At 42.3% G+C, this 26,315-nt stretch overlaps 1 protein-coding gene across 1 annotated transcript in view; it reads right to left on the bottom strand.

The window, feature by feature from the left end:
- Nucleotides 1–26,315, bottom strand: part of TUBGCP3 (tubulin gamma complex associated protein 3) — a 932,421-nt gene that overhangs the window by 4,223 nt on the left and 901,883 nt on the right. The window contains exon 18 of the mRNA XM_053705469.1: nucleotides 25,837–25,953. Within this exon, the coding sequence (XP_053561444.1) occupies nucleotides 25,837–25,953 (117 nt within the window). The remainder of the gene's footprint in view (nucleotides 1–25,836; nucleotides 25,954–26,315) is intronic.

Genomic DNA, 26,315 nt, shown 5'->3' with positions numbered 1-26,315 from the left:
GAGACTTAAATAATGTGAGAAAAAAGGTGGAGACATAAATGACGCCCACATTTTTTGGCGCCAAAAAAGCCGCCCACATTATTGGCGCCCAAATGCTTTTGGCGCCAAGAATGACGCCACATCCGGTAATGCCGACATTTTTGGCGCAAAACGTCAAAAAAATTACGCAAACACGAACAACTTCCGGCGACAAGTATGATTCCGGAAATGACATAGAAAATTTTTGGCGCCAAAAAAGTCAGCGCCAAGAATGACGCAATAAAATTAAGCATTTTCAGCCCCCGCGAGCCTAACAGCCCACAGGGAAAAAAGTCAATTTTTAAGGTAAGAAAAAATGTTTTAATTCATATGCATTATCCCAAATAATGAAACTGACTGTCTAAAATAAGGAATATTGAACATCCTGAATCAAGGCAAATAAATGTTTAAACACATATATTTGGAACTTTATATAAAAGTGCCCAACCATAGCTTAGAGTGTCACAAAATATAAGGCTTACTTACCCCAGGACACTCATCTACATGTAGTAGAAAGCCAAACCAGTACTGAAATGAGAATCAGTAGAGGTAATGGTATATAAGAGTATATCGTCGATCTGAAAAGGGAGGTAAGAGATGAATCTCTACGACCGATAACAGAGAACCTATGAAATAGATCCCGTAGAAGGAGACCATTGAATTCAAATAGGCAATACTCTCTTCACATCCCTCTGACATTCACTGCAACACTGAGAGGAAAACCGGGCTCCAGCCTGCTGCGAAGCGCATATCAACGTAGAATCTAGCACAAACTTACTTCACCACCTCCATGGGAGGCAAAGTTTGTAAAACTGATTTGTGGGTGTGGTGAGGGGTGTATTTATAGGCATTTTGAGGTTTGGGAAACTTTGCCCCTCCTGGTAGGAATGTATATCCCATACGTCACTAGCTCATGGACTCTTGCTAATTACATGAAAGAAATACATTTTTCAGGTAAGCATAAATTTCCTTTTCTTCTACAAGATATGACGAGTCCACGGATTTCATCCTTACTTGTGGGATACAATACCAAAGCTACAGGACACGGATGAAAGGGAGGGACAAGACAGGAACCTAAACGGAAGGCACCACTGCTTGAAGAACCTTTCTCCCAAAACCAGCCTCAGAAGAAGCAAAAGTATAAAATTTGGAAAATTTGGAAAAAGTGTGAAGAGACGACCAAGTTGCAGCCTTGCAAATCTGTTCAACAGAAGTATTGTTTTTAAATGCCCATGAGGAAGCCACAGTTCTAGTAGAATGAGCCGTAATTCTTTCAGGAGGCTGCTGTCCAGCAGTCTCATACGCCAGATGGATGATACTCTTCAGCCAAAAAGAAAGAGAGGTAGCCGTAGCTTTCTGACCCCTACGCTTTCCAGAAAAAACAATGAATAATGAAGGTGATTGACGGAAATCCTTAGTCGCCTGCAAGTAAAACTTCAGGGCACGGATTACGTCCAAGTTATGCAACATACGTTCCTTTTCAGAAGAAGGGTTAGGACATAAAGAAGGAACCACAATTTCCTGATTAATATTCTTATTAGAAACAACCTTAGGAAGGAAACCCAGTTTGGTACGTAAAACCACCTTATCAGAATAGAAAATAAGGTAAGGTGAATCACATTGTAACGCTGAAAGCTCTGAAACTCTACGAGCAGAAGAAATAGCAACCAAAAACAAAACTTTCCAAGTAACAACTTAATATCTATGGAATGCATGGGTTCAAAGGGAACCCCTTGAAGAACATTAATAATTAAATTCAAACTCCAGGGTGGAGCAATTGGTCTAAACCCAAGCTTGACTGAACATCTGGAACATCTGCCAAACGTTTGTGTAGTAAAATCGACAAAGCCGAAATTTGTCCCTTTAAGGAACTTGCTGATAACCCCTTCTCCAATCCCTCTTGGAGAAAAGATAAAATCCTGGGAATCCTAACTCTACTCCATGAGTAGCCCTTGGATTCGCACCAATAAAGATATTTACGCCATATCTTATGGTAGATCTTTCTAGTAACAGGCTTATGTGCCTGAATCAAAGTATCAATGACCGAATCAGAGAACCCCCGCTTAGATAAAATTAAGCGTTCAATCTCCAAGCAGTCAGTAGCAGAGAAACTAGATTTGGGTGTTGGAAGGGTCCCTGAATGAGAAGGTCCTGCCTCAATGGACGCTTCCACGGTGGCAGAGAAGACATGTCCACTAGATCGGAATACCAAGTCCTGCGAGGCCACGCAGGCGCGATTAGAATTACTAAAGCCCTCTCCTGTTTGATCCGAGCAATTACCCGGGGCAGGAGAGCAAACGGTGGAAACACATAAGCTAGGTTGAACGACCAAGGCACAGCCAAGGCATCTATCAGTTTGGCCTGAGGATCCCTTGACCTGGATCCTTATCTTGGGAGTTTGGCATTCTGACGAGATACCATCAGATCCAACTCCGGTCTGCCCCATCTGAGGATCAGAGTGGCAAAGACCTCCGGATGGAGTTCCCATTCCCCCAGATGAAACGTCTGTCTGCTTAAAAAGTCCGCTTCCCAGTTGTCCACTCCTGGGATGTAGATTGCCGACAGATAACAAGAGTGGTTTAGGTTAGTAATTCCCCCCCAAAAAAGGGGAATTAAAAGTGGGAACGGGTTAGAGCTCTCAAAATGGTCCCTGCAGGGTAAACCTGTGTATCCCTGGAGGGCAGTGCCTTGATACCAGATATATATATCAGAAAATATAAGAAAAAAAAAAAAAGAAAAAAAAAGAAAAAAAAAGAAAAAAAAAAAAAAAAAAAAAAAAGAGGTATCCTGTGGCACACTTGGTTAGAGAGCCTGAACATACATATTCTTAAATGGAATAGGCACTAGGAAGAAAATTATTAAAAACAGAATTTATGCTTACCTGATAAATTACTTTCTCTTACGGTGTATCCAGTCCACGGATTCATCCTTACTTGTGGGATATTCTCAATCCCTACAGGAAGTGGCAAAGAAAGCACACAGCAGAGCTGTCCATATAGCTCCCCCTCAGGCTCCGCCCCCCCAGTCATTCGACCGACGGTTAGGAGAAAAAGGAGAAACCATAGGGTGCAGTGGTGACTGTAGTTTTACAAAAATAAATTTGAACCTGACTTAATTGCCAGGGCGGGCCGTGGACTGGATACACCGTAAGAGAAAGTAATTTATCAGGTAAGCATAAATTCTGTTTTCTCTTACATGGTGTATCCAGTCCACGGATTCATCCTTACTTGTGGGATACCAATACCAAAGCTTTAGGACACGGATGAAGGGAGGGAACAAGTCAGGTAACCTAAACGGAAGGCACCACTGCTTTCTCCCAAAAATAGCCTCCAAAGAAGCAAAAGTATCGAATTTGTAAAATTTGGCAAATGTATGCAGTGAGGACCAAGTCGCTGCCTTACAAATCTGTTCAACAGAAGCCTCATTCTTGAAAGCCCATGTGGAAGCCACAGCTCTGGTGGAATGAGCTGTAATTCGTTCAGGAGGCTGCTGTCCAGCAGTCTCATAAGCCAATCAGATGATGCTTTTCAGCCAGAAGGAAAGAGAGGTAGCAGTCGCTTTCTGACCTCTCCTCTTACCAGAATAGACAACAAACAAGGATGATGTTTGTCTGAAATCTTTAGTTGCATTTAAATAGAATTTTAAAGCACGAACCACATCAAGATTGTGTAACAGTCGTTCCTTCTTAGAAACTGGATTAGGGCACAGAGAAGGAACAATGATTTCCTGGTTAATATTCTTATTAGAAACCACATTTGGAAGGAAACCAGGTTTGGTACACAAAACAACCTTATCTGCATGGAACACCAGATAGGGTGAATTACACTGCAAAGCAGACAATTCAGAAACTCTTCGAGCAGAAGAAATAGCTACCAAAAACAAAACTTTCCAAGATAATAACTTAATGTCTATAAAATGTAAAGGTTCAAACGGAACCCCTTGAAGAACTGAAAGAACTAAATTTAGACTCCATGGAGGAGCCACAGGTTTGTAGACAGGCTTGATTCTAACTAGAGCCTGTGCAAACGCCTGAACGTCTGGTACAGCTGCCAGACGCTTGTGTAACAGGATAGACAGAGCAGATATCTGTCCCTTTAAGGAACTAGCTGACAATCCTTTCTCCAATCCTTCTTGGAGAAAAGACAATATCCTTGGAATCCTAATCTTACTCCACGAGTAACCCTTGGATTCACACCAACAAAGATATTTCCGCCATATCTTATGGTAAATTTTCCTGGTGACAGGCTTTCTGGCCTGGATCAGAGTATCTAAAACTGATTCAGAGAACCCACGCTTAGCTAGAATTAAGCGTTCAATCTACAAGTAGTCAGTTGCAGAGAAACTAGATTTGGATGCTTGAATGGACCTTGTATTAGAAGGTCCTGCCTCGATGGTAGTTTCCATGGTGGAACCGATGACATGTCCACTAGGTCTGCATACCAAGTCCTGCGTGGCAACGCACACTCTATCAGAATTACCGAAGCCTTCTCCTGTTTGATTCTGGCTACTAGCCGAGGGGGAAGAGGAAACGGTGGAAAGACATAAGCTAGACTGAATGACCAAGGCGCTATTAAAGCATCTATCAATGCCGCCTTGGGATCCCTGGACCTGGATCCGTAAAGGGGAAGTTTGGTGTTCTGACGGGACGCCATCCGATCCAATTCTGGAATGCCCCATAGCTGGGTCAGCTGAGCAAAAACCTCCGGGTGGAGTTCCCACTCCCCGGGTGAAAAGTCTGACGACTCAGAAAATCCGCCTCCCAGTTGTCTACTCCTGGGATGTGAATTGCAGAAAGGTGGCAGGAGTGATCCTCCGCCCATTTGATGATATTGGTTACTTCCTTCATTGCTAGGGAACTCTTTGTTCCTCCCTGATGATTGATGTACGCTACAGTCGTGATGTTGTCCGACTGAAATCTGATGAATTTGGCCTCCGCTAGTTGAGGCCATGCCTGAAGCGTATTGAATATCGCTCTCAGTTCCAAAATGTTTATCGGGAGAAGAGATTCTTCCCGAGACCATAGACCCTGAGCTTTCAGGGAGTCCCAGACCGCCCCCCAGCCTAACAGACTGGCATCGGTCGTGACAATGATCCACTCCGGTCTGCGGAAGCTCATTCCCTGAGACAGGTGATCCTGAAACAACCACCAGAGAAGAGAGTCTCTGGTTTTCTGGTCCATTTGTATTTGAGGAGACAAATCTGCATAATCCCCATTCCAATGTTTGAGCATGCACAGTTGCAGTGGTCTTAGATGAATTCGGGCAAAAGGGACAACGTCCATTGCCGCAACCATTAATCCGATTACCTCCATGCACTGAGCCACAGAAGGCCGAGGAATGGAATGAAGAACTCGGCAAGTAGTTAAAAGCTTTGACTTCCTGACCTCTGTCAGAAATATTTTCATGTCTACCGAGTCTATTAGTGTTCCCAGGAAGGGAACCCTTGTGAGCGGGGACAGAGAACTCTTTTCTACGTTCACCTTCCACCCGTGAGACCTTAGAAAGGCCAGAACAATGTCCGTATGAGCCTTGGCTCTGTGAAAACAGAATTTATGCTTACCTGATAAATTACTTTCTCCAACGGTGTGTCCGGTCCACGGCGTCATCCATAACTTGTGGGAATATTCTCTTTCCCAACAGGAAATGGCAAAGAGCACAGCAAAAGCTGTCCATATAGTCCCTCCTAGGCTCCGCCCACCCCAGTCATTCGACCGACTGACAGGAGAAAAAAACAGGAGAAACTATAGGGTGCCGTGGTGACTGTAGTTAAAGAAAGAAATTCATCAAACCTGATTAAAAAACCAGGGCGGGCCGTGGACCGGACACACCGTTGGAGAAAGTAATTTATCAGGTAAGCATAAATTCTGTTTTCTCCAACATTGGTGTGTCCGGTCCACGGCGTCATCCATAACTTGTGGGAACCAATAACAAAGCTTTAGGACACGGATAAAGGGAGGGAGCCAATCAGGTTACCTAAACAGAAGGCACCACGGCTTGCAAAACCTTTCTCCCAAAAATAGCCTCCGAGGAAGCAAAAGTATCAAATTTGTAGAATTTGGCAAAAGTGTGCAGGGAAGACCAAGTCGCTGCCTTACATATCTGATCAACAGAAGCCTCGTTCTTGAAGGCCCATGTGGAAGCCACAGCCCTAGTAGAGTGAGCTGTGATGCGTTCAGGAGGCTGCCGTCCGGCAGTCTCGTAAGCCAATCGGATGATGCTTTTCAGCCAAAAGGAAAGAGAGGTAGCAGTAGCTTTTTGACCTCTCCTCTTACCAGAATAAACGACAAACAGAGAAGACGTTTGTCTGAAATCCTTTGTTGCTTCTAAATAAAACTTTAAAGCACGAACTACATCTAAATTGTGTAACAAACGTTCCTTCTTTGAAACTGGATTCGGACACAAAGAAGGCACAACTATTTCCTGGTTAATATTCTTGTTGGAAACATTTAGAAGGAAACCAGGTTTAGTACGCAAAACAACCTTATCTGAATGGAACACCAGATAGGGCGGATTACACTGCAAAGCAGATAACTCAGAAACTCTTCTAGCAGAAGAAATGGCAACCAAAAACAGAACTTTCCAAGATAACATCTTGATATCTATGGAATGTAGAGGTTCAAACGGAACCCCTTGAAGAACTGAAAGAACTAAATTCAGACTCCAGGGAGGAGTCATAGGTCTGTAAACAGGCTTGATCCTGACCAAAGCCTGAACAAAAGCTTGAACATCAGGCACAGCTGCCAGTCGTTTGTGTAATAAGACAGATAAAGCAGATATCTGTCCCTTTAGAGAACTTGCTGATAATCCCTTATCCAAACCTTCTTGGAGAAAGGAAAGGATCCTAGGAATTTTGATCTTACTCCATGAGAATCCCTTGGATTCACACCAACAGATATATCTTTTCCATACTTTATGGTAAATTTTTCAAGTTACAGGTTTTCTGGCTTGTACCAGAGTATCTATTACAGAATCCGAAAACCCACGCATAGATAAAATCAAGCGTTCAATTTCCAAGCCGCTAGCTGGAGGGAAACTAGATTTGGATGTTCGAATGGACCTTGTACTAGAAGATCCTGTCTCAAAGGTAGCTTCCATGGTGGAGCCGATGACATATTCACCAGGTCTGCATACCAAGTCCTGCGTGGCCACGCAGGAGCTATCAAGATCACCGAGGCCCTCTCCTGCTTGATCCTGGCTACCAGCCTGGGAATGAGAGGAAACGGTGGAAACACATAAGCTAGGTTGAAGGTCCAAGGCGCTACTAATGCATCCACTAGAGTCGCCTTGGGATCCCTGGATCTGGACCCATAGCAGGGAACCTTGAAGTTCTGACACGACGCCATTAGATCCATGTCTGGAATGCCCCATAATTGAGTCAACTGGGCAAATATCTCCGGGTGGAGTTCCCACTCCCCCGGATGGAATGTCTGACGACTCAGATAATCCGCCTCCCAGTTTTCCACTCCTGGGATGTGGATCGCAGATAGGTGGCAGGAGTGATCCTCCGCCCATTTTATGATTTTGGTCACTTCTCTCATCGCCAGGGAACTCCTTGTTCCCCCCTGATGATTGATGTAAGCAACAGTCGTCATGTTGTCTGATTGGAATCTTATAAATTTGGCCTTTGCTAGTTGAGGCCAAGCCCTGAGAGTATTGAATATCGCTCTCAGTTCCAGAATGTTTATCGGGAGAAGAGACTCTTCCCGAGACCATAGCCCCTGAGCTTTCAGGGAGTCCCAGACCGCGCCCCAGCCCACTAGACTGGCGTCGGTCGTGACGATGACCCACTCTGGTCTGCGGAAACTCATTCCCTGGGACAGGAGATCCTGGGTTAGCCACCAACGGAGTGAGTCTCTGGTCTTCTGATCTACTTGAATCACTGGAGACAAGTCTGTATAGTCCCCATTCCACTGTTTCAGCATGCACAGTTGTAATGGTCTTAGATGAATTCGCGCAAAAGGAACTATGTCCATTGCTGCAACCATCAACCCTACTACTTCCATGCACTGAGCTATGGAAGGTCGAGGAACAGAGTGAAGAACTTGACAAGCGTTTAGAAGTTTTGACTTTCTGACATCTGTCAGGAAAATCTTCATTTCTAAAGAATCTATTATTGTCCCCAAGAAAGGAACTCTTGTCGACGGAGACAGGGAACTTTTTTCTATGTTCACTTTCCATCCGTGAGATCTGAGAAAGGCTAGAACGATGTCTGTGTGAGCCTTTGCCTTTGAAAGAGACGACGCTTGTATCAGAATGTCGTCCAAGTAAGGTGCCACTGCAATGCCCCTTGGTCTTAGAACCGCTAGAAGGGACCCGAGTACCTTTGTGAAAATCCTTGGAGCAGTGGCTAGCCCGAATGGGAGAGCCACAAACTGGTAATGTTTGTCCAGAAAGGCGAACCTTAGGAACTGATGATCTTTGTGGATAGGAATATGTAGATACGCATCCTTTAGATCCACGGTAGTCATAAATTGACCCTCCTGGATTGTAGGTAAAATCGTTCGAATAGTTTCCATTTTGAACGATGGCACTCTGAGAAACTTGTTTAGGATCTTTAAATCCAGAATTGGTCTGAAAGTTCCCTCTTTTTTGGGAACTACAAACAGATTTGAGTAAAACCCCATTCCTTGTTCCACGGTTGGAACTGGGTGTATCACTCCCATTTTTAACAGGTCTTCTACACAATGTAAGAATGCCTGTCTCTTTATTTGGTTTGAAGATAAGCGAGACATGTGGAACCTTCCCCTTGGGGGTAGTTCCTTGAATTCTAGAAGATAACCCTGAGAAACTATTTCTAGTGCCCAGGGATCCTGAACATCTCTTGCCCAAGCCTGAGCGAAGAGAGAGTCTCTGCCCCCTACTAGATCCGGTCCCGGATCGGGGGCTACTCCTTCATGCTGTTTTGGTAGCAGCAGCAGGCTTCTTGGCCTGCTTACCCTTGTTCCAGCCTTGCATCGGTTTCCAAGGTGGTTTGGTTTGTGAAGCATTACCCTCTTGTCTAGAGGCTGCAGAGTTGGAGGCCGGTCCGTTCCTGAAATTGCGAAAGGAACGAAAATTAGACTTATTCTTGGCCTTGAAAGGCCTATCTTGTGGGAGGGTGTAGCCCTTACCCCCAGTGATGTCTGAGATAATCTCTTTCAATTCTGGCCCAAAAAGGGTTTTACCCTTGAAAGGGATAATAAGCAATTTTGTCTTGGAAGACACATCCGCTGACCAAGACTTTAGCCAGAGCGCTCTGCGCGCCACAATTGCAAACCCTGAATTTTTCGCCGCTAATCTAGCTAACTGCAAAGCGGCATCCAAAATAAAGGAATTAGCTAACTTAAGTGCGTGAATTCTGTCCATAACCTCCTCATACGGAGTCTCTCTACTGAGCGACTTTTCTAGTTCCTCGAACCAGAACCACGCTGCTGTAGTGACAGGAATAATGCACGAAATAGGTTGCAGGAGGTAACCTTGCTGTACAAAAATCTTTTTAAGCAAACCCTCCAATTTTTTATCCATAGGATCTTTAAAAGCACAATTATCCTCGATAGGAATAGTAGTGCGCTTAGCTAGTGTAGAAACTGCCCCCTCGACCTTAGGGACTGTCTGCCATAAGTCCTTTCTGGGGTCGACCATAGGAAATAATTTCTTAAATATAGGAGGGGGGACAAAAGGTATGCCACATACTCTTCACCATCTCCGTGGAGATGCTGCCTGTGCAATGGCAAAGAGAATGACTGGGTTGGGCGGAGCCTAGGAGGGACTATATGGACAGCTTTTGCTGTGCTCTTTGCCATTTCCTGTTGGGGAAGAGAATATTCCCACAAGTTATGGATGACGCTGTGGACCGGACACACCAATGTTGGAGAAAAGACGACGCCTGTATTAAGATGTCGTCTAGGTAAGGTGCTACTGCAATGCCCCGTGGTCTTAGAACCGCTAGAAGGGACCCTAGCACCTTTGTGAAAATTCTGGGAGCGGTGGCCAACCTGAAAGGAAGGGCCACAAACTGGTAATGCGTGTCCAGAAAGGCGAACCTTAGGAACTGATGATGATCTTTGTGGATAGGAATATGTAGGTACGCATCCTTTAGATCCACGGTAGTCATATATTGACCTTCCTGGATCATCGGTAAGATTGTCCGAATGGTTTCCATTTTGAAAGATGGAACTCTGAGGAATTTGTTTAGAATTTTTAGATCCAGGATTGGCCTGAAAGTTTCTTCCTTTCTGGGAACTACAAACAGGTTTGAGTAAAAGCCCAGTCCTTGTTCTGCAATTGGAACTGGGTGTATCACTCCCATCTTTAGAAGATAGTCTACACAGCGTAAGAACGCCTGTTTCTTTGTCTGGTCTGAAGACAAATGAGAAATGTGGAACCTTCCCCTTGGAGGAGAGTCCTTGAATTCTAGAAGATACCCCTGAGCAACAATTTCTAATGCCCAGGGATCTGGAACATCTCTTGCCCAAGTCTGAGCAAAGAGAGAAAGTCTGCCCCCTACTAGATCCGGTCCCGGATCGGGGGCTACCCCTTCATGCTGTCTTGGTAGCAGGCGCAGGCTTCTTGGCCTGTTTACCCTTGTTCCAGCCCTGCAAGGGTTTCCAAGTTGCTTTGGGCTGTAAAGCGTTACCCTCTTGCGTTGCGGCAGCAGAGGTTGAAGCAGGTCCGCTCCTGCAGTTGCAAAAGGAGCGAAAATTAGCCTTGTTTTTGGCCTTAAACGGTCTATCCTGCGGGAGGGCATGGCCCTTTCCCCCAGTGATATCCGCGATAATTTCTTTCAACTCGGGACCGAAAAGGGTCTTCCCCTTGAAAGGAATGTTTAGTAACTTTGTTTTGGACGACACGTCAGCCGACCATGATTTGAGCCAAAGCGCTCTTCGCGCCATAATGGCAAAACCCGAATTTTTCGCCGCTAACTTAGCTAATTGGAAAGCGGCATCAGTGATAAAAGAATTAGCCAGCTATAGAGCATGAATTCTATCCATGACTTTGTCATATGAAGTCTCCCTCTGGAGCGACTCCTCCAGCGCCTCAAACCAAAAAGCCGCTGCAGTAGTTACAGGAATAATGCAGGCAATTGGCTGAAGAAGGAAACCTTGCTGAACAAACATTTTCTTCAGTAAACCTTCCAATTTTTTATCCATAGGATCTTTAAAAGCACAACTGTCTTCTATTGGGATAGTTGTACGCTTAGCAAGTGTTGAAACTGCTCTCTCTACCTTAGGGACCGTCTGCCACGCGTCCCGCCTGGGGTCATTAATGGGGAACATTTTCTTAAAGATAGGGGGGGGAACAAAAGGAACACCTGGTCTCTCCCACTCCCTAGTCACAATATCCGCCACCCTCTTCGGGATCGGAAGCACATCAGTGTATACAGGGACTTCTAAAAACCTGTCCATTTTACACAATTTTTCTGGGACCACAATGGGGTCACAATCATCCAGCGTAGCTAAAACCTCCTTAAGCAGGACGCGGAGGTGTTCCAGCTTAAATTTAAACGCTAAGGAATCTGACTCTGCCCGCTGAGAAACTTTTCCTGTGTCAGAAATTTCTCCCTTGGACAGCCCATCCCTCACTGCCACTTCAGAGTATTGTGAGGGTACAACAGATAAATCATCCAAAGCTTCTGATTGCTCATCCTCTGTTCTTAAAACTGAGCTATCACGCTTCTTTGGAATAACTGGCAGTTTGGATAGAAATGCCGCAAGGGAATTATCCATGACTGCTGCTAATTGCTGTAAAGTAATAGGGCCCAATGCGCTAGAGGTACTAGGCAACGCTTGCGCGGGCGTAACTGGTGTCGACACATGGGGAGAAGAAGGAGGACTATCCTCATTACCTTCCGTCAAAGAATCAAATTGGGCTACATTTTTAAGTGTCACTGCATGGTCATTAAAATGTTTAGATACCTTAGCACACTTTAAACACAAATGCAATGGAGTAACGTCATGGCTTTTAAACACAGACTTAGACAGCACTCAAATACAGTAAAATACAATTTTTGAAAAAACGGTACTGTGCCTTTAAATAATAAAAAGCGCACACTTTTTTACTAAATCTCAAAAAAACATCCAATCTTTATGAAATTTTCACCATATGATCCTAATGCTTTGAAATGATTGCACACTAAGTTTCAAGACAATTAACTACTTATTGCCCAAACCGGAGCCAATTGAAGAAGGCCACCGGTTTAACACACTACAGCACCATGCCACAGTCTCTGCTGTGGCCCTACCTTCCTTGGGGATTAGTTTTGGACGAAAATAAGCCTCCCTGGAGTCCTCCAGCAATCTCTGGACTCTACACGTGAAGCTGCATGAAGCTGTCTTGCAAAAGAACTGAGCAACTGAGGCGCGAAAATTAGGCCCCCTCCCTCTTCACTCCGGAGTTGTGGGGCCTTCCCAAGCCAAATTAGGTGTCTAAAGATATGCCAGGCGTAATAAAACCCCAAAAAGTGTTCCAAATGTAATAAACACTTGTACAAATATCAGATTATTGTGATAAAATAATCGATTTCCCTTTAACAGTGTCCACCAGCGTTTTAAGCCCTTTTAACTAAGCCATCATTCTATACTAAGTCTCAGAATATGGCTTACCTTCCCCTCATGGGGATTCTGTCAGTCTTCTAGCATTACCAGGTCTTGACTAGAAAAAAAGTGACTGAGCATACCTTATAGCAGATAAGCCTGCAAACTGTTCCCCCCAACTGAAGTTCTCCGGTACTCAACAGTCCTGTGTGGGAACAGCAATGGATTTTAGTTACAACATGCTAAAATCGTTTTCCTCTCAGCAGAAATCTTCATCGCTTTCTGCCACAGAGTAAATAGTACAAACCGGCACTATTTTAAAATAAACTCTTGATTGAAGAAATAAAAACGACAAATCTAACACCACATTCACTTTACCCTCCCGTGGAGATGCTACTTGTTAGAGCGGCAAAGAGAATGACTGGGGGGGCGGAGCCTGAGGGGGAGCTATATGGACAGCTCTGCTGTGTGCTCTCTTTGCCACTTCCTGTAGGGATTGAGAATATCCCACAAGTAAGGATGAATCCGTGGACTGGATACACCATGTAAGAGAAATATAACTTTTATTAGGTTTACAAAGATAAAAACTAAAGAGTATGTGGAAATTAAAATAGGGTATATTTGTCATTAACAATATGTACAATCAGACTGGTAATGTGTTACCACCTATGACACTCATAGGGATAACATGTTATCTATTATTGTGTAGTATACAGTATAGACTGTATTGATTCACATGTGAATCGTCATGTCCTGATGTGGATATACTTCTATTAAATATAAAATACCCCTTAAGATGACATAGGTTGTCATAAGTACATTGAAAGTATTAAAATCAAAGTGCAAAGAGAAATGTTGTATCCAGGATCACACAGGATTTATAGATTAGGATATAACTTCTCTTGGGATTTGGGGAAAAAAGGGGTTTCCCCAACACAGAATGTAATCTTATATGTATATGGCTTTTAAAGTTGTGTGGTAGATAAATAATATATCAAATTATCTAAATATATAGGTTTGCAAAAACCAAATGCTATGAATGCTGGAGAGAGCGCTTATAAATGTATCACAGCGCAACCCCCAAACAGGCTTTGGCTATTAAGTTTATCTTAACAAACAGTTCAGCATATAATATGCCCCAAGATTAATTATTAGGCATATAGTGTGCCCCACGACTAAACCACAGGTATTACACTAAATTGCCAGCAGCAAAATATTATTATGCTATAATTACCACAAGAAAAAGCATTAAGAATGCCTCTAATAATAAAGTGGTGCCCTGGAGCACAATATTGTAATAGATAAAAGTGTTGCTTCTCATACAGATTAGAGGGGGAATAATTCCCCAAGTAGCACTTAATTAAACATCTTGAAAGTTAGCTCAAACAAAGTAGTGGGATGTTTGGAGTATGTCATGTGTTGTGCACTACAAATCTGAGTCAGCGATTGTCACCGGGGAGAGCGTTGTGAATATACCACAATACAGCTCCCTCACTTATAAATAGTGTTTATAACACCATGAGTTCCATCTAAATCAAAAATTATTTAGCCATGTATCGATCATTAGTAGATACCCCACTCTTTACCCACCAAGTTTTTAAGCTAAAGTGCCGATAACAGCCAACAACAATTAGTTAATCTATTTTAAATTTTTTAACATACAGAGAAGCAGAGCGAACGCCTGACGCGCGTTTCGCCTACTGCTTTGTCAACCTTTATCCAAACAATCCTGAAGAAACTGTGAAATTCTAGGAATTCTAAAAGAATACCAAGAGAATTTATGAGAACACTATGAAATATAGGTTTTCCAAACCCGATAATAAATCTTCCTTGAAACAGACATACGAGCCTACAGCAAAGTATTAATCACTGAGTCAGAGAAACCTCTATGACTAAGCACTAAGTATTCAATTTTCATACCTTCAAATTTAGCGATTTGAGATCCTGATGGAAAAACGACCCTTAAGACAGAAGGTCTGGTCTTAACGGAAGTGGCCAAGGTTGGCAACTTGACATCCAGACAAGGTCCGCAAACCAAAATCTGTGAGGCCATGCTGTTGCTATCAGAAACACATGTGATTGTTCCATTATGATCTTGGAGATCACTCTTTGAAGAAGAACTAGAGTCGGAAAGATGTAAGCAGGTTGGTAAAACCAAGGAACTGCTAACGCATCCACCATCTCTGCCTGAGGATCCCTGGACCTGGAAAGGTACCTGGGAAGTTTCTTGTTTAGATGGGAAGCAATCAGATCTATTTTGGGAAGACCCCACATCTGTATAATCTGACAAAATACATCTGGATGGAGAGACCACTCCCCTGGATGTAATGTCTGACGGCTGAGGTAATCAGCTTCCCAATTTTTTACACCTGGGATATGTATCGCAGAAATTAGACGGGTGTTTATTTCCGCCCAAGAAAGTATCCAAGATACTTCTTTCATCGCTAAAGGACTGAGAGTCCGACCCTGATGATTGACATATGCCACAGTTGTGATATTGTCTGTCTGAAAACAAATGAATAATTATCTCTTTAATAGAGGCCAAGCCTGAAGAGCCCTGAAAATAGCAGAGTTCAAAAATATTGATTGGTAACCTCGCCTCTTGAGGATTCCAAACCCCTTGTGCTGTCAGACCCCCCCAGACAGCTCCCTAACCTGTAAGACTTGCATCTGTTGAAATCACAGTCCAGGAAGGATGAACAAAAGAGGCCACTTGAATAATCCGATGATGGTCTAACCACCAAGTCAGAGAGAGTTGTGTGTTGGGATTCAAGAATATCAATTGTGATATCCGAGTATAATCCCTGCACCATTGATTCAGCATGGAAAGTTGCAGAGGTCTCATATGAAAAAGAGCAAAGGGGATCGCGTCCGATGCTGCAGTCATGAGACCTAAAACTTCCATGCACATAACCACTGAAGGGAATGATCGAGACTGAAGGTTTAGACAGGTTGAAACCAACTTCAAACGTCTCTTGTCTATTAAAGACAGAGTCATGGATACTGAATCTATCTGGAAACCTAAAAAGGTAACCCTTATCTGAGGAATCAAGAAACTGTTTGGTAAATTGATCCTCCAACCATGTCTTTGAAGAAACAACACTAGTTGATTTGTGTGAGATTCTGCAAAATGAAAAGATTGAGGCAGTACCAAGATATCGTCAAAATAAGGAAACAACGCAATACCCAGCTCTCTGATTACAGATAGAAGGGCACTGAGAACCTTCAAAAAGATTCTTGGAGCTGTTGCTAAGCCAAATGAAAGAGCGACAAATTGGTAAAGCTTGTCTAGAAAAGAGAATCTCAGAAACTGATAGTGGTCTGGATGAATTGGAATGTGAAGATATGCATCCTGTAAGTCTATTGTGGACATGCAATGGCTTTGCTGAACAAAAAGCAGAATAGTCCTTATAGTCACCATCTTAAAAGTTGGGACCCTTACAAAGTGATTAAAAAACTTCAGATCCAGAACTGGTCTGAATGAATTTTCCTTCTTCGGGACAATGAATGAAACAAAAACAGAACCTGTTCCAGAAGTGGAACTGTTACAATCACCACTGAAAGCTCCAGAGGCCTGAGCTTTCACATGATTTGTTGGAAGGTGAGAGAGAAAAAAATCTTCTCACAGTAGGTCTTATTCTGAAACCTATTAGATACCCCATGAGAGACAATATTCTGAATCCAATTATTCTAAACGGAACCTGCCCAAACGTCTTTAAATAATTTGAATCTGTCCCCCACCAGTAGAACTGGATTGAGGGCTGCACCTTCATGCAGTCTTGGGGGCTGGATTTGGTATCTTATAAGGCTTCCAATTGGAGCCAGAGTCCTTAGGGGAAGGAGTGGTTTTCTATTCTCTATTCTGAAGAAATGAACAAAACCGATTAGAAGCTTTAGATTTACCCTTAGATTTTTTATCTTGGGGCAAAAAACTCCCTTCCCCCCATTAATAGTGGAAAAAATTGAATCCAACTGAGAACCAAATAAATTATTACCATGGAATTATAGTGATAGTAACCTAGATTTAGATACCATGTCAGCATTCCATGATTTGAGCCATAAAGCTCTTGTAGCTAAAATAGCAAAAGACATATATTTAACATCAATCTTGATGATATCAAAAATAGCATCACAGATAAAATGATTAGCATGTTGAAGCAAACGAACAATGCTAGACAAATCAAGATTTTTTTCCCATTGTGCTAAGCTATCCAACCAAAAAGTCGATGCAGCCGCAACATCAGCCATAGAAATGGCAGGCCTGAAAATATAGCCAGAATGTAAATAAGCTTTCCTTAGATAAGATTCAATTTTCCTATCTAAAGGATCCTTAAAATAAGTACTAAGTACTATCTTCCATAGGAATAGTAGTATGCTTGGCAAGAGAAGAAATAGCCCCATCAACCTTAGGGACTTTAATCCCAAAAGGAAACAACCTTTTAAACATAGGAGGAACATATGAAGTACCAGGCTTAGACCATTCCTTGGCAATCACATCAGAAATAGCATCAGGAACAGGGAAAACCTCAGGAGTAATCACAGGAGGTTGATAAACCGAATTTAAACGTTTACTGGATTTATTATCAAGAGAACCAGACTCCTCAATATCCAAAGCTATTAACACTTCTTTTAACAAGGAACGAATATACTCAATATTAAAAAGATAAGTTGATTTATCAGTGTCAATGTTTGAAGTAGATACTTCTGAGTCAGAGGTGGTCAGTCATTAAAAAAATCATCAGTATCATAAGAAGTTTTAAAAGACCTTTTACGTTTATTAGAAGGCGGAATAGCAGACAAAGCCTTCTGTATTGCATCAGCAATATAATTTTTCATATCAAAAGGGATATCATGTACATTAGATGATGAGGGAACAACAGATACTGTACTAGTAGAAACATTTTCGGCATGCAAAAGCTTATTATGACAAATGTTACATACTACAGCCGGAGATATAATCTCTGCTATCTTACAACAGATACACTTAGCTTTGGTAGAACTGTGTTCATGCAGCATGGTTCCTACAGCAGCTTCTGAGACAGGATCAGTTTGAGACATCTTGTAAAATGTAAAAGAAAAAATAAAATTTAAACAAAAATATCTTATTTCCTCATATATTATATTCCTCATATAGTTTCAGGAATGGGAAAAAAAATGCAAATGCTAAAATAGGCAGAAAAGCAAATAGCATAGCCCTCTGAGCATAAAGTAGGCAAGAAGCATATAGGAAATGGGGTAAAATAAAACTTTTTTTTGGCGCCAAGTATGACGCACAACGCAAAAGGAAATATACAATTTTTTGGCGCCAACAAACATCCGGAAATGACGCAATTCGCGTAATAACAGACACAACTTTACGCCAAACAACCTGGCGCCAACTAAGACGCAGGAAATTACGAACTTGCGTCATCATAGACGCACATTCGCGCCAAAAAATCTTGTGCAAAAATTACGCAATAAATAAAATTTTGCGCCCTCGCGAGCCTTATTTGTCCGCAGAATTAAAAGAAAAACAAGTCAAATTGGAAAGAAGACTATACCCCAGGTAAAGAAAAAAAACTTCCAAAAACATGATTCCCATACTGAAACTGCAAAGGTAAATTTACATAGACCTGACTCATGGCAAATATAAGTAAATACATATATTTAGAACTTTATATAAATACATAAAGCGCCAATCATAGCTGAGAGTGTCTTAAATATTGATACATACTTACCAAAAGACACCCATCCACATATAGCAGATAGCCAAACCAGTACTGAAAACAATCAGCAGAGGTAATGGTATAAGAGTATATCGTCAATCTGAAAAGGGAGTTAGGAGATAAATCCCTACGACCGATAACAGAGAACCATTGAAAAGATTTCCCGTGAGAGAAACCATAAAAATCAATAGGCGATACTCTCTTCACATCCTTCTGACAAACACTGTACTCTGAGAGGAATTGGGCTTCAGAATGCTTAGAAGTGCTTATCATAGAAGAAAATAAAAAAATCAAGCACAAACTTACTTCACCACCACCATAGGAGGCAAAGTTTGTAAAACTGAGTTGTAGGTGTGGTGGGAGGTGTATTTATAGGCATTTTGAGGTTTGGGAAACGTTGCCCCTCCTGGTAGGATTGTATATCCCATACGTCACTAGCTCATGGACTCTTGCCAATTACATGAAAGAAATAAAACTTTTTTTTTTACTTAAAATAATAGTACTGCCTCTTTAAATTATATTCAAATCAGAGCTTCTTAACAATTAGCACGCAAATAGCGCAAAAACCCCATGCAACCTAAACACCTCAGCAGCTTTACTGAAGTGCCTACCTGTCCTGCACCCTGAGATCAATTTTCCCTTACAGACGGACGATCCGATTCGGACCTGCGACGGCAGAGCAATGAAGAATCACACTGGAGCAGCCGACAACTGCGTCACAGCCCTGCAGTCGGTCTCCAAGCAGTCACAAATGAAAGCAAGCCAACAAAGAAAGAACCACCCTTTACAAGGACCCTCCCCTTTTGTGTATGGAGCGGTCCCGGCAGACATAATCTCCTAAACTTCATATTAATGTATAACACAGCTCTTGATAGTGAAGCATGACATAGCCGCACAAAAAGTGAAAACTAAGTTCAGTCCGTATTTTAAACGGAGCTGAGCCACCAATAAATACATCTCTCCTCACAGTCTCAAGTCCCTGCAAAACTGCCTCATGATTAACCCCACATATCGGTTAATAAAAGAAAAAACAGAATTTATGTTTACCTGATAAATTTCTTTCTCCTACGGTGTATCCGGTCCACGGCTTCATCCTTACTTGTGGGATATTCTCAATCCCTACAGGAAGTGGCAAAGAGAGCACACAGCAGAGCTGTCCATATAGCTCCCCTCAGGCTCCGCCCCCCCAGTCATTCGACCGACGGTTAGGAGGAAAAGGAGAACCATAGGGTGCAGTGGTGACTGTAGTTTACAAAAAAATAAATTTAAACCTGACCAAAATGCCAGGGCGGGCCGTGGACTGGATACACCGTAGGAGAAAGAAATTTATCAGGTAAACATAAATTCTGTTTTCTCCTACATTGGTGTATCCGGTCCACGGCTTCATCCTTACTTGTGGGAACCAATACCAAAGCTTTAGGACACGGATGAAGGGAGGGAACAAGTCAGGTAACCTAAACGGAAGGCACCACTGCTTGCAAAACCTTTCTCCCAAAAATAGCCTCCGAAGAAGCAAAAGTATTGAATTTGTAAAATTTGGCAAACGTATGCAGTGAAGCCTTTTGAGCTCTCCTCTTGCCAGAATAGACGACAAACAAGGACGATGTTTGTCTGAAGTCTTTAGTTGCTTTTAGATAAAACTTTAAAGCACGAACCACATCAAGATTGTCTAACAGACGTTCCTTGTTAGAAACTGGATTAGGACACAGAGAAGGAACAACTATTTCCTAGTTGATATTCTTATTGGAAACCACTTTTGGAAGAAAACCAGGTTTGGTACGTAAAACGACCTTATCTGTATGAAACACCAGATAGGGTGAATTACACTGCAAAGCAGACAATTCAGAAACTCTTCTAGCAGAAGAAATAGCTACTAAAAACAAAACTTTCCAAGATAGTAACTTAATATCTATGGAATGTAGAGGTTCAAACGGAACCCCTTGAAGAACTGAAAGAACTAAATTTAGACTCCATGGAGGAGCCACAGGTCTGTAGACAGGCTTGATTCTGACTAAAGCCTGTACAAACGCCTGAATATCTGGCATGGCTGCCAGACGCTTGTGTAACAAAACAGACAGAGCAGATATCTGTCCCTTTAAAGAACTAGCTGACAGACCTTTCTCCAATCCTTCTTGGAGAAAAGATAGTATCCTTGGAATCCTAATCTTACTCCATGAGTAACCCTTGGATTCGCACCAGCAAAGATATTTCCGCCATATCTTTTGGTAAATTTTCCTGGTGACAGGCTTTCTAGCCCATAGCTGGGTCAGCTGAGCAAAAACCTCCGGGTGGAGTTCCCACTCCCCCGGATGGAAAGTCTGACGACTCAGATAATCCGCTTCCCAGTTGTCCACTCCTGGGATGTGAATTGCTGATAGATGGCAGGAGTGATCCTCTGCCCATTTCATGATCTTGGATACCTCCCTCATCGCCAGGGAACTCTTTGTTCCCCCCTGATGATTGATGTACGCTACAGTCATCATGTTGTCCGACTGAAATCTGATGAATTTGGCCTCCGCTAGTTGAGGCCATGCCTGGAGCGCATTGAATATCGCTCTCAATTCCAAAATGTTTATCGGGAGAAGAGATTCTTCCCGAGACCATAGACCCTGAGCCTTCAGGGACTTCCAGACCGCGCCCCAGCCTAAGAGGCTGGCGTCAGTCGTGACAATGATCCACTCCGGTCTTCAGAAACTTATTCCCTGAGACAGGTGATCCTGAGACAACCACCAGAGGAGTGAGTCTCTGGTTTGCTGGTCCATCTGAATCTGGGGAGACAAATCTGCATAATCTCCATTCCATTGTTTGAGCATGCACAGTTGCAATGGTCTTAAATGAATTTGAGCAAAAGGAACCACGTCCATTGCCGCAACCATTAGTCCTATTACCTCCATGCACTGAGCTATGGAGGGTTGAGGAATGGATTGAAGAACTCGACAAGTGTTCAAAAGTTTTAATTTCCTGACCTCTGTCAGAAAGATTTTCATTTCTACCGAGTCTATTATTGTTCCCAGGAAGGGAACCCTTGTGAACGGGGACAGAGAACTTTTTTCTATGTTCACCTTCCACCCGTGAGACCTTAGAAAGGCTAGAACAATGTCCGTATGAGCCCTTGCTTTGTGAAAGGACGACGCCTGTATTAAAATGTCGTCTAGGTAAGGTGCTACTGCAATGCCCCTTGGCCTTAGCACCGCTAGAAGGGACCCTAGCACCTTTGTGAAAATTCTGGGAGCAGTGGCCAATCCGAAGGGAAGAGCCACGAACTGGTAATGCTTGTCCAGAAAGGCGAACCTCAGAAACTGATGGTGATCTTTGTGGATAGGAATATGCAGGTACGCATCCTTTAAGTCCACGGTAGTCATATATTGACCCTCCTGGATCATTGGTAAAATTGTCCGAATGGTTTCCATTTTGAATGATGGAACTCTGAGGAATTTGTTTAGGATCTTTAAATCCAGAATTGGCCTGAAAGTTCCTTCCTTTTTGGGAACTACAAACAGGTTTGAGTAAAATCCCAGTCCTTGTTCTGCTGTTGGAACTGGGTTTATCACTCCCATTTTTAAAAGGTCTTCTACGCAATGTAAGAATGCCTTTCTCTTTATCTGTTCTAAAGATAAGCGAGACATGTGGAACCTTCCCCTTGGAGGAAGGTCCTTGAATTCTAGAAGATACCCCTGAGAGACAATTTCTAGTGCCCAGGGGTCCGGAACATCTCTTGCCCAGGCCTGAGCAAAGAGAGAAAGTCTGCCCCCTACTAGATCCGGTCCCGGATCGGGGGCTACCCCTTCATGCTGTCTTGGTAGCAGCAGCAGGCTTTTTGGCCTGTTTACCCTTGTTCCAGCCTTGCAATGGTTTCCATGCTGGTTTGGGCTGGGGAGCGTTACCCTCTTGCCTAGTGGCTGTAGAGGTAGAAGCCGGTCCATTCCTGAAATTGCGAAAGGAACGAAAATTAGAATTATTTTTAGCTTTGAAAGGTCTATCCTGTGGAAGGGCATGGCCCTTTCCCCCAGTGATATCTGAAATAATTTCTTTCAACTCTGGCCCGAATAGGGTCTTACCCTTGAAAGGAATATTAAGCAATTTTGTTTTGGACGACACATCCGCCGACCACGATTTTAGCCAAAGCGCTCTACGCGCCACTATTGCGAAACCAGAATTTTTCGCCGCTAATTTAGCTAACTGAAAAGCGGCATCTGTAATGAAAGAATTAGCCAACTTCAGGGCGTGAATTCTATCCATGACTTCATCATAAGAAGTCTCCTTCTTAAGCGAGTTTTCTAATTCCTCAAACCAAAAAGCAGCTGCAGTGGTTACAGGAATAATGCAAGAAATTGGTTGAAGAAGAAAACCTAGTTGAACAAAAATTTTCTTAAGTAAACCTTCTAATTTTTTATCCATAGGATCTTTGAAAGCGCAACTGTCTTCTATTGGTATAGTTGTGCGCTTAGCTAGCGTTTAAACTGCCCCCTCTACCTTAGGGACCGTCTGCCACGCGTCCCTTCTGGGGTCAACAATGGGGAACATTTTCTTAAATATAGGAGGGGGAACAAAAGGTACACCTGGCTTCTCCCACTCCTTATTCACTATATCCGCCACCCTCTTAGGTATCGGAAACGCATCAGTGTGTACTGGGACCTCTAAGAATTTATCCATTTTACACAATATTTCTGGGACCACCAAAGGGTCACAATCATCAAGAGTAGCTAGGACCTCCTTAAGTAGAGCGCAGAGGTGTTCTAGCTTAAATTTAAATGCCATGGTATCAGGCTCTGCCTGCTGAGAAACTTTTCCTGTGTCAGAAATTTCTCCCTCAGACAGGCCCTCCCTCACCGCCAAGTCAGATTGATGTGAGGGCACTACAGATAAATTATCCTCTGCGTCTGCTTGCTCATTTTCTGTATTTAAAACTGAGCAATCACGCTTCCTAGGAAAAGCTGGCAGTTTGGATAAAAATGCTGCGAGAGAATTATCCATTACTGCTGCTAACTGTTGCATAGTAATAGCAATTGGCACGCTAGATGTACTGGGCATCGCTTGCGCAGGCATAGCTGGTGTTGACACAGAAGGAGAGGATAGTGAGCTATCCTCACTACCTTCAGCTAAAGAATCATCTTGGGATATATCTTTAAGCGTGATTTTACGGTCCTTAAGCTGTTTGGACGCTATGGCACACTTCACACATAAATTTAATGGGGGAACCACCTTGGCCTTTGAACATACAGAACATAGGTTATCTGAAGGGTCAGACATGTTTGACAGACTTAAACAGATCTTCAATGCAATAAAAATTATTTTTGACAAAAACTTTACTGTGTCTTTAAATAATAAAAGTGCACACTTTATTACTAAAACATCAAAAAACCATCAAATAAGCATCCGATTTTAATGACATTTTCACCACAGTGTCTTAATGCTTTGAAAGGATTGCACACAAATTTTCAGACCAATTAACCCCTTAATGCCCAAACCGGAAATAATAACAGCAATTAACCGGTTAAAAACACTACAGTTCTATGCCACAGCTTCCACTGTGGCCTTTACCTTCCTTAGGGATTATTTTAGTAGGAAATAAGCCTCTCTGGAGTCTTTTCTGATGCCTCTGGACTCCCCACGTGAAGCTGCATGAACTGCCTAAGCAAAACAACTGTGCAATTGAGGCTTGAAAATGAGGCCTCCTCCCTCTTCATTCCAGAGTGGAGGGGCCTTTCTGACTAGAATAGGTGTCTAAATAAGTGCCAGGTGCAAAATAAAACCCCAAAAGTGTTTTAAAGTCTGAAAAAACACCTTATTTATAGTGAAAACATGCTAAAAAGCAATCGATTTAGCCCACAATAGTGTCAACCAGCATAGAGCCCTTAATATAAGCCATAATTTTATACAGAGTCTAAGAAAAATGGCTTACCTATCCCAGAGGGGATTGCTGACAGTCTTCTAGCATTACTAGGTCTTGTTAGAAAAATGACTGATCATACCTGAAGCAGTTAAGCCTGCAAACTGTTCCCCCAACTGAAGTTCTCTGGTTTCAACAGTCCTGCGTGGGAACAGCAATGGATTTTAGTTACTGGTGCTAAAATCATATTCCTCTCGGCAGAAATCTTCATCACTTTCTGCTGCAGAGTAAATAGTACAAGCCGGCACTATTTTAAAATAACAAACTCTTGATAGAAGAATAAAAAACTACAACTAAACACCACATACTCTTTACCACCCCTGTGGAGATGCTACTAGTTAGAGCGGCAAAGAGAATGACTGGGGGGCGGAGCCTGAGGGGAGCTATATGGACAGCTCTGCTGTGTGCTCTCTTTGCCACTTCCTGTAGGGATTGAGAATATCCCACAAGTAAGGATGAAGCCGTGGACCGGATACACCAATGTAGGAGAAATGTCCCCCTGTTATATTAAACAGCATTTAGCTGATGGCACTTACCTGAAGACATGCTGTCCGGCAGTAGGACAGCTCACCTGGTTTGAGAGGGTGCAGCACCTCACATGGACCTATGAAGAAAGAATCTGAGTAATCTTACTCAGGCTTTCTGATTAGGGCAGCAAAAACCTTGAGAAAGCGCAGTGAGGATTGTACCTCACAAGTTCCCAAGTGCTCAAAAGTGACCACTTCCCTACTGAAGAGACTGACTTGGACTAAGGCTAGTCCCAAGATCAGAATAAACCTACTCTGCTTTAAAATAAAAAATCTTGATTGAAGAAGACTTCTTATCAAACTTCACCTCTTCCTTGCACTACAGGCAAAGAGAATGACTAGGGTTTGTGGGAAGGGAAGTGCTCTTTGCCTCCTCCTGATGGCCAGGAGCGATATTCACAACAGTAATTGATGATGATCCATGGACTCACTGTGTAATTAGAAAGAAATGGGAATCTTTTGACCATGTATCTTACCACATCGCTACAAGATGCCATCAAAGGTTTGCACATGCACCCAAGCCAAAAACAGTACTCACAGAGTCTGGTCACATTTCAAAAGCCAACAACTTATTAGTTTGTTGTTCTTAAATGTTTTTTTTTCTAATGTCAGAATTATCAGTAATAAGTCGTAATATTAGGTATTCTATTTGCTAACTTCAAAACACTAATGTTGCTTAAGGAAAAAAAAAAAAAAGAGTCACATACAGTATGTCAGAGTTAGAGGGGCATTCCCAAACACAGAAGACTGTAATAATAAGGGCAATAATTTGCTTTCCCCATCTGTACAAAACAAAACATTCAGGATGGAAAAAAAACACAACCACAATACCATACCCCAAATAGCTAAAAACAAAAAAAAAACAAAAAAAAAAAACAAGAAGATGATGGGAATATATGGGTAAGAGGAGAAGTCTCAAAGTTTTCTGTGATTTCTAAATACCTAGATTAACACAAGAATATGAGAGAAACAAACTTATATGTGGCCTTTGCTAGCTGTAATAAGCACAGTGATTCTGGTCATACATAGAAAAAAACAGCTCTTTTGTTTGGTGAATGCAAGCTGACCTGGTAAATAATGATAAATGTAAACTAATATTTATTTATGATTTTATTTTTTTTTGGCATAAGAAAAGGCTAATTTTGCTTTCTCAGGAAACTAATTTTGTGATCTAAAAATAAATACCTGATAAAAATGAGTAAGTATTCTTAGTTGAGATCGCATTTTTGGTATGGATTCTTGAAACTCTAGAACCCTTTTCTTCTCCTCCTCCTCTTCAGCAGCTGTAATGCCCCACTGTCCCTAAAAGAAAAAAGAAACTCAAAGTAATAAAATAACCTATTTATTTCATGGTATTTTAGTTTATATGATGAACTACACACTTTAAATGTTGGTATATAAAAACATTTCAAAAGAAAGGGGGCACAGGGATTGAGAGAAAATAAATCACTTCTCATCACTCTCGGGATATAGAGCAGGCAAGCATCATATGGTGAAAAACCATTCTGTATAAAATGGTCAAACTTTTCTGAATTTTACTTTGAGTGGGTTTAATAACACTTTTCTATTAGAGCCATGATATACTACTAGTGTGCAAATACCAAAGCTACTGAGAAAACAGAATTTATGTTTACCTGATAAATTTCTTTCTCCAACGGTGTGTC

This window comes from Bombina bombina, chromosome 3, assembly GCF_027579735.1.
Source record: "Bombina bombina isolate aBomBom1 chromosome 3, aBomBom1.pri, whole genome shotgun sequence".
NCBI classification, from domain to species: Eukaryota; Metazoa; Chordata; class Amphibia; order Anura; family Bombinatoridae; genus Bombina; species Bombina bombina.
The sequence above is the reverse complement of the archived record's forward strand: the minus strand, read 5'-3'. Positions and strand labels throughout refer to the sequence as shown.